Source organism: Nothoprocta perdicaria, unplaced genomic scaffold (genome assembly GCF_003342845.1).
Source record: "Nothoprocta perdicaria isolate Ctin4 unplaced genomic scaffold, notPer1 scaffold_600, whole genome shotgun sequence".
In the NCBI taxonomy this organism is placed as follows: Eukaryota; Metazoa; Chordata; class Aves; order Tinamiformes; family Tinamidae; genus Nothoprocta; species Nothoprocta perdicaria.
This window is the reverse complement of record NW_020455867.1, coordinates 29,919-39,637: the sequence shown is the minus strand read 5'-3', so window position 1 is coordinate 39,637 and position 9,719 is coordinate 29,919. Positions and strand designations below refer to the sequence as shown.

General features: G+C 39.9%; 1 protein-coding gene across 1 annotated transcript; it reads right to left on the bottom strand.

Moving 5' to 3' along the window:
• Positions 1–2,079: 2,079 nt before the first annotated feature.
• On the bottom strand, positions 2,080–3,129 carry LOC112956189 (olfactory receptor 10AC1). Its single transcript, XM_026049694.1, has one exon. It carries the CDS (start codon positions 3,127–3,129, stop codon positions 2,080–2,082), a length of 1,050 nt encoding a protein of 349 aa, XP_025905479.1.
• Between the last annotated feature and the right edge of the window lie 6,590 nt (positions 3,130–9,719).

Here is a 9,719-nt window from a genome sequence, read left to right as displayed (position 1 = left end):
RGCTGCTGTTTCAGCCATGTCATCTCCACCCAAGGGATCATTCATATCTTCATAATGGGGAGAAGTCTTCTAAAGTGCCCTCAGCCAGCATTTGTCCCTGAGGAACATCCATAGTTCAAGACAAGCCCTGCTACCCACTCTTGTCTAGCAGCAGACATTACTTGCATCTCTGCTCTCCAATTCCCAGAGTTGACATAAATATATGAGGATGTAAAGAGGATGGGGCTAAACTCTTCTCAGTGGTGGCTGGTGATAGGACAAGGAGTAATGGGCATAAATTAAAACATCAGAGGTTCCGTCTCCATATGAGGAAGAACTTCTTCACTGTGAGAGTGAAAGAGCCCTGGAACAGGCTGCCCAGGGAGGTTGTGGAGTCTCCTTCTCTGGAGGTCTGCCAAACCCRCTTGGATACTGCCCTGTGCCCCGTGCTCTGGGTGTCCCTGCTGGAACAGGGGGTTGGACTAGATGATCTGTAGAGATCCCTTCCAACCTCAACCATTCTGTGATTCTGTGTGATTCTGCRATCCCTTCCAAGATCCTTACAAGCATTACAGAGCTCAGTGCCTTTTTCTCCCTTAGTTTATCGTCCTGTACATGAACAGGCTTCATCAATACTTCAGTACATCAATAGCTTCTAGAGGGCAAATTAGGAATTTCTGCAGCAATCTTTTGGATATCCTAGTCCACCTCTCTGCTTACAGTAGGGGGTAACTTAAAGGTCGATAGAAGCCAGGGTTTGGATTTCAGGCTACAGTTTTTTTCCATGCTCATAACAATCATTTACTATCTTTAAATTCTGTAATATTATTTGCCTCAAAGTAGTTTTCTAATGTCTTTGGTGAGATTCTCTCCTCATTTTTTGGCAGACCTGGCAGGTGATTAAAATGTTCCCTACATCTTTGATCATTTTAAATAACACAGCTAAAGCTTTGCTCATAGCAATAATTAAGTATTCATTGACATGAGAGCCAATATTCTGTGTTCGTGTTTTAGCCTGACTAGACTGTCAACTGTAGAACTGCTTTTAATGTGAGTTCTAAATTTTGCATTTCTCTTCTGTCAGATGGCTCCAAGTTAACTTCCTCAGTTACAGTGCCATTTTTTTTTTACATTAGTCAAATCCACTTACCATAATTTTTAATGATTGTAGCCCAGAGAAAGCAAATATCACTCTGTTCTCTCAATCTGCCAACGGGAAGATCTGAGGGCAGCTGGGGTGATGTATTTCCTTTGAATTAGACAGAGAAACAGAAGTAAAGCTTTTAATTTTTTCTTAATAATTGATACGTTACAAGGTGGAGACCGAACTGTGAGATGTGTTTGGTGTTTTGAAGAGCCACTGGAGAATGAAGCATTAAATAAAATATTGAAGTTTCTTTCTTCTCCTTATTCCTGTCTAAAACTGTTCTTCACCAATTTGTCTGAATCATCCTGTTCCGCCTAAATGTGGGAAACAAAAAATAACACTGCCTTACATCTTTCAGACTCGTAGTCTGAAAGTGCTGCACTCTAGCAAACATCGCTCACTGGTATTCTGAAAGAAATTACAATAACTGGCTGCTGTCGTGGACTTATGCTAACAGATTCTAACACTCTTTGGGCATCCTTCCTTATATGACACAGTCTTTCCTGAAAAAAGTCATGTGATGAGACCAATATCTTATCCTTATGCTGCCATAGGAACAAATTCAAATCAAAAAATATCTCCCTATACAAAGAAAGATTGTTCTCTCCAAAATGGACACAGTAAAGACATAGCATTGTCAAATTCATATCCACCTAAGAATATTTATCATCTCAGTTTGAAATCTACTTTCAAATTGATAGCAAARTAGTGAAAACAATACAGCAGCTTGAATAATTTTATGCAGATCTTTTGATCATGCTAAACAGACCATAGAATACGATTACAAACTGATCAAAGCTCTTCCTCCTCRCAAGTTGGTGAGTTTAGCTAAGGTATTAGATCAGAGACCTTTTATTTAACAAAGATGTAGTTTTGTCAGAGGCATACAGATGCATGCTGAATTCTGTCTGGATCTTTACTCTTGTGAAGTCTAGAGAGAATCTGGTCCTAACCTAGTCATAAAGCTGTTTTCGACCAATTGCATTCTTGTTCCTCCAAAATTTACCACACCCACACATCACAGTCCTGACAGCATCCCAGTTACACTGAGCTATTCTTCTCCTCATCAGCATTTTCCTCAGGACCCCTCTGATTTCCTTGTTCCTCAGGCTATAAATGAGGGGATACAGTAATGGGGTGACATTGGTATAGACCAGAGATACCATCTTGTCTCGAGTTGGTGAGTAACTGGACTTAGGACGAATGTACATGAAGGTGGCACATCCRTAGTGCAGGAAGGTGATGGCCAAGTGTGAACAGCAGGTGCAAAAGGCCTTTCCCCTTCCCAAGGAAGAGCGGACACGCAGCAAAGCAGTAGCAATACAAGCGTAGGAAGTCAGGATTAGCAGGAAGGGGAGCAGCAGGAGGAGCACACATGCAGCCAGCAAGGGCAGCTCTGGGAGGTAATTCTGAGTACAGGCAAGGTGCAGCACTGCAGGGATATCACAGAAGAAGTGATTAATACGATGCGACTGGCAGAAAGGTAAGCGGAAAACAGCCACTGTCAAGCCCAGAGCGACAGCAAAGCCACCCAAGCAGGATGTCCCAGCCAGCTTGAGGCAAAGTCCCTCACTCATCACTACCACATAGTGCAGAGGCTGACAGATGGCAACGWAACGGTCGTAGGACATGGCTGCTAGAAGGAAGCACTCAGCCCCACCAAGCGCCACAAAGAGGTGCATCTGGGCAGCACAGCCTGCGAAAGAAATAGTGCTGCCATCCGCTGTCAGGCTGAGGAGTGCCTTTGGGATGATGACTAAGGTATAGCAGAACTCTATGGCAGAGAGCTGACAGAGGAAGAGAAGCATGGGAGGACGAGAAGGCTCCATAAGCACTGCCAAGAAGATGACCACATTCCCTGCTAGTGTGGCCAGGTGGACAGTAAGAAAGATAAGGAAGAGGAGGGCCCTTAGAYGGAGCAGCTCAGAGAAGCCGAGCAGGAGAAATCCCATGGTTGCATCAGTGCTTCCATTGTCCCTTTCTGCACAGCCTTCACATGGCATCTATAAGGACAGAAACAGAAGGAAGAGAGATGAGCTTCATCTGAGGCTTGGCAGCCAACTCTGTGTTGGAAATAATGCTGCAAAAGTGTAGCAACAGTGTAAGGAAATATAATTGGGAACCTTATGGGGAGGAAGGTTATTAAAAAAAAAAAAAAAAAAAAAAAAAAAAAAAGATTTCGCTCATTCACATTCGTAGTCTCACACCATTATTCTTACAATCCGAAAAGTGTTAGACAGTTCAGTCAGTGTCTGAATGAACTGTCCAGGTTTGTTCACCATTACATGTTTTTTCATCACTTCTGGATTATTGTGAGGTTAGTAAACACATACAGGTTTTGAATACACCTTAGTTACACTTTAGGAGCTCACAGTGATTTGTATCTCCATCCTATCCTGCCTTTGAAAGTCATCAGGCTTTACTCATTGTTCTCTCTTTCCTAATCTGAGTGTCCTAAGRAATTGCCTTTGGATATGCTAGGATCTTGACCTGCTAATGTAAGTGTCATCAGCATCTGTTATTCTTGCACACTTCCTATTTCTGTTCCTTCTGGTGCTTCCACTCCCAATCAGACCCATTCATTCTCTGGTCACACAATTATTAACATTCCTATTACAGTTCTTTCTGTCTGTGCCAGAGATGTGCAAGGAGAAGCAGTCATTGGGCTGGTTCTTTCTGGTTTATATTCTGATCTCATTTAATAAAGATTTCAGATGTTCATTGATGGATTCTTCTTCCTTGTCATGGATCTGCCTCAAAGCCCACCCTGGACATGGCTTCAAAGGCAAGGGATTAGTGTTTAGYCATGGGGACTCTTAACTCTAACTTGACATTTTTGTTCCTTATGTGTTTATGYCCATGCCAGCCTTGTGGCATCAGAGTTAAAGCAAACATGCTTCCAGACTCAAAAACAGAGAGTCTGTATAACAATTTTTTATAAAATTACAAAGCTAATATCCTCAATTTAGAGAGAATGAGAATTTGCTTTTCATAGGAGGGATGCAAAATTCCTACAAATTTTTGCAGATAGATCTGAAAAGATTTGAAAAGGGATTAAATTAGCAATTAGAAAAGTGAGTGGTGGAAAAATAAAATGCACCAAATAGAAAGTGGGAAGAATGGATTTTCTTAGAGCAGATATAACAAATAGTTAGATTCTAACATGAACCACTCCATGCCACCATCACCACTACCAATCTTGGGGCCCCAGATATTTTCCTCTTTCTTTTCCTGGCCTTCCTCCTCTTAACTGCCATTCTAAATCTACTTCGGTTTTCCTCTGCAAAATTTGATTTTTCTCCACAGTGACAAAAAGATTTMAGCCATGGTTTATGTCTATCTTCAAGAACAGATGCAAGATTGAGAGATAAATTCCTATCCTGAAGGAAAGCCTGGCCAAATATGAACACTGGCTAGCTCTTGAGCAAGAGCTCATGGTACTGATCAAAAACTGTGTGAACCATGAAGTGCACTAATATAGAGTGATGTAAATTTTTAAAGTTGTAGGTATCTAGTAAATATAAGGGCATAGAAAACAGGGTAATTAACTGTATTTATTGGTCACAGGTGGTCAGTGCTCATTACATCTATGTGCATCATGTAATAAAATACTTATTGCAAGAAATAATTTCAACTCTTTCTACACTTTACCGTAAACCACAGATGAGAGCTAAGATTCCTTGAAAACTTCTGCTTACATCAAAAGCACAGCAGTATGATAGGATAAAGCAGGTGGGAAAATAAATTAAATATTTCGSTGCTATTATTTAAATCCTCTTGATTCTTTTATCTCAAGCACTCTACCATCATTTTCTCAAGGATAACTAGAAGGACTATGAAGCAGATGACAAAAAAATATATATTAGTGGTGAGAGAGATTTTCCTGGGAGAGAAGACATCTCAAAATAGCTCCAGAAAGGAATAAATAAGGTAGTGGAGGTGAATGTGATAGACCTACAGACCTTTGCCATTATTTTTGTCACTGCAGTCCTTGGAATTTTCTGTCCCAGTTTTTTTTCTGTGATCTAATATCCCAGCAGGATTCAAAATATTTGGGAACTCGAGAGAATAATGAAAACATCCACAATTCTTTTACCAGAGATGAAAAGCTAGGACTTAAATCTCTGTCCTGCAGGAGCATAAACCAGCAAATGACAAYGTTAGCAAGAAATTTGCTAACAGACTATAAGCTCAAAGACAAAACATGGACATCCAGTGAAGACCAAAAGGGAGCTGGTCAGAGAATAGCCGTGGTCCACAAAAGCAGATACCTCAAACAAGAACGAGGCTTGGCACAATCTCTAGAGGTCCCTTCCAACCTCAAGGATTCTACGATTCCATGATTTCCCAGTGGATGTAAAGCCACAGCCAACTCCTACTTTAGTCTGGTACTGATCCAGGGTCCAGTTAACAGATWGGTTAACAAGTCTGGTTATAAAAATTTCTTGTATGCAACTAGTACGTCCTAACACAAAACAGAAATAACGAGTGCATACATAATCTCAAGACTTCCATTTGTGGTCCCTTTACTCAGAGTAATGAGATTTTAATAGGATTTGACAAAACAGGACAGGACTAAGGAAGGGGAAGGAAACAGGAATTTCTCTTCTTTTCGTCTGGAGCTGATCTATGACAACTTACCYTCTCTGGGTTAGAAGACAGGGAAATACAGACTCCTTCCTGATGATATAACCCGTTCAGTCTTGGCTGATTCTGTCTCTCTGCCACTCTGGGGTCCCTTTGGTTGTGAGTGTTCCCTAGAGCCTAAGTTTTCTGTTAGCTTTTCATAAACATTCTCTCTTCAACTCTGCAGGACCCAGCTCCTTATATACAACATAAAATAGAGCTCTTTCCTCCTTCCCTGCTGTTTCTGCCCACTCTGCATGAATGACAGGCAGTTCCATCCCTATCAAGGAAAGGGAGGTTACAGTTTTTCCATGAAGCAAGCAACAGGATATAAGTGTACCTCCCAAAGAACCCTCCCTGAAACCTTCTTGCTGATTCCACTGGAGCATTGGGAAAGAGCTGATCATTCATAGCACAAGTGTGTACCRTAAACAGCAATTGATTTCATTAGCMGAATGCACTGCTGCTCTTAAATAAACACAGATCTGAGGATCTTTAGGTAAGCTGAACTCACTGTTGGTGAGTAATTCTATAGGTAAAGGAAAACTGACATAAAAAGCTCTAAACAATCTGTACAAGTAGTATACATCTTTCACTAGTTTAGACAAACCATTACTTTTTATTAACTCAGAAGAAATCGCTGTTCACCAACAGATTAGACTGAAATTATTTGGAATCCCTTTATGTCTATGACCATTGCTACATCCATTCCTGATCACTTAATGATCACTTAATCCAAAATCATTAAAGAGATTTGTAGGCTTCTATAAGTAGAAAACAAGAGGCAAAGTCAAGTTTTTGACTGCTAAAATGGAGCTATTTTCTGTTAAAACAGTTTCTGTTAAAAGAGATATGTAAATACAATACCCTGGAATAGGGTCCCCTGAAATAGGGTTCCCAGAACATGTTTAAGAAGGCTAGCTTTTAAATTAATTTTCTATCCTATTTTATCTATATGGCATAATCAGTTTGGAACAAAGTTATCCTGTGTGTGAGTACAGTCTAGGGAACAACTACATTCAGAGAGGTTCTGCAGAGCAGAGGAATGATGAACAAAAGATGCATGTGAGCCAGGAAAGGACCTTTGCATCAGGAATGTTTACTTATAAGCTGAGCTGCATTAGCCAGCAGATGAAGACAGTGACTATTCCCCTTTACTTGACACACGAGGCCTCATCTGTTAGACTGAGCCCACTGTTGGAGGCCCCCATATGAGACAGGCAAGTCGGCATGAGTCCAGGAAAAGGCAAAAAAAAAWGAGAATGAGGATGGAGCACACGATATCAAAGGAAAGGTGGAAAAAATTTATTTTGTTCATCATGGAGGAGGCCAGAGTGGGATGTAACTGATGACTTCCACTATCCGTTGGAGGGGGGCACAGAGACAAGGAAGCAAAGCTATCTGAGAGGAGTACAGTGAAACAGWCAGAAAATTCCATCAAGGGAAATCTGCCCAGAGAGAACAAATGCCAGTTACTGAATTACTGATACTAATACAAAAACTAGAATTAGTAGTGACATGAGTGGGCAGCTGGATTAAAGACCTCCAGAGGTCCATTCTTGCCTAAATATTTCTATGAATCGATGATTCTGCTCAGCCTTCATGAAACTTTATTGTCACAAACTGGAATACATGTGGAGTTTAGGCCCTAACAGGGATGCTGTAGCATAATAATTTTTATATTAGSCAGAACTTAAAAGTCAAAGTTTGCTCTCTTTTTAAACTTTCACCCTGCACTCATACTATTTAACATGCTGCAAACTATACCAGATAGGGAATGACCTAACAGTGTTTACAAAATCAAATGATGAATCGGTCTAGAATTTCTAGATATTGTTGTATAATAACAAATAAAGCATCAACTTTGAAGTCTTTCTCCATTCGTGTTATTTCTGCAGCTGTAAAAAGAGCAAGAACCAATTTCACCTGACAAATCTGGAAAAATGTAAGTGAAAGTAAATATTAATAGTGAAGAATCTGTTTTAATATAATGTTATACAGGGCAAGATTAATTCATCTAGCAAATTCTGAGACAATTTCAAAACACCAGCTGATTWATCTCATGTTTAGGTTTTTTTGGTAATCTAAACCAGATTTTCTTCTCTTAGTTATTTTCTTTAATCCAAACTATAGGAGAAAATCTACTACCCTGGTAAAAATATAAAAATAGTTTCAGGAAACTAATTTGACTACTCTGTTAGAACTTTCTTATTTTTAGCTGGCCTTTTTCTGCCAGTGAATCTAGATGAGTAAACATATACCTAGTGACCAGGACCACACAGTCAGCTGTAATATGTATTAATTTTCTTTTTTTAAACTGTAGTGTTTAGCCTTATGCTGAAATAAATAAAGCAAATTATTGTTTCGGTTTCTGTGTGTGCAGGTAAACCGTCGCTCATTAACATGTAACTTACCCCTTTCCACAGCATTTCAACACACGCCTACATATTACCTCCAAAAGATGGCTCACTGACTGAATAGAGAAGAGTTAGCTGGAGTAAGTTATGTATTACAGTGCCAGAATATACAGTAACAAGACAAACAACTAGCAGGAGAGGATGGGCATGTGCACATCAAAGTGGTTCCATACTTCCTTCTCTAGTCCATGTCTTTCAGGTTCCCAGCATTTTCATCACATCAGTTTACAGCCAAATTCCTGACAGATTAATAAAAGCTGCCTACTAGCGTTAATTTTGTCTTTGTTGAGTCTGGAGCATGATGGAGGTACATCCCTTACTCCTCACTGTGGAGTTTGGCCTTGCTCTCCTCCCCCACACTCTGTTGCTGTGTTTGTGATCTCTTTTTTTATATTATTTATTTATCTTTTCTTTATTTTCATTGCACACCTGCAAGACTTTGGGATTGGACTCCCATAACCCACATTTGAATAAAGAGTTTCTTGGAATCAACCTATGGTTAATGAATCACATCATATCAGGTTCTGTCAACAATTGCAACATAGTTCAGAGGACATTCCTCTCAGTCCTGAAGAAAAATAAAACAAAACAAAACAAAACAAAACAAAACAAAACAAAACAAAACAAAACAAGAGCTGTTTTGGGCTTGCCTATCCACACCTATGAATCACCATCCTGCTCCAAAGAGGGCAAGAAAATAATAAAATGGCCAAGGGTGTATGACTGTGAAGCTAATCACAATCTGGAAGAATGTGTGCAAAAATGGAAATACCAGGATGACAGTGGGTGAGTTCTGGATGAGAGGAACTGTTGGTTCCAGTAAAAGACTAGGAAATGGCCCTCTAATTAGAGTAACCCATGGTTGCTTGACACATTTCTGCTCTGTCTCCTAAGAAAAGGAATCACAATTGAATCACATCAAGATTCATCTAATCTGCTTTCTTGTCTAGATGATCTTCTTCACATATAAAGAACATATTGGTATTGATGTGGAGGCATTTCATTGTAGAAAACTGAGGTTTTGGCTTCAGAAACTTCCTTAAGATTCTGTTGCAGGTATGTTCCCCAATGGAAGCTACCATTTTAGTGGTTTAGCTGATTGGGAAAACTAAGACATTTTGTAGAGAAATTACTTGAGAGTAATGAAATGCAAGATTCACTACAATGGCAATGTAACAATGATATGAAAAGAAATGTTAATTATCTGAGAAARGATTTTTTCCCCTCCAGTAAGAATAATATCATAATAAATTAGCTAATATTAGTTAGAAATAACATAAATCATATCTGAATTTAGATAGGAAGGGATTTCTAGAGGACCTCACTTCTTTCACCTGCTGGATAGCACAACTCAGGGCACAAGTAGACATCCCCTCCGCAAAGGCCCTTTCCTGGCTTATGTTCATCTTTCTCCCCGCCAGGACTCCAGGCTCTGTTCTGCAGAGATCCCAGCCGTGACTGATGCTCTCCCGGCAGAAGGAAGAATCAAAGCTGAATCTCTCACACACTGCAAGCATGCTCACTAACAGCCAGCAACATGGAGATTGCCT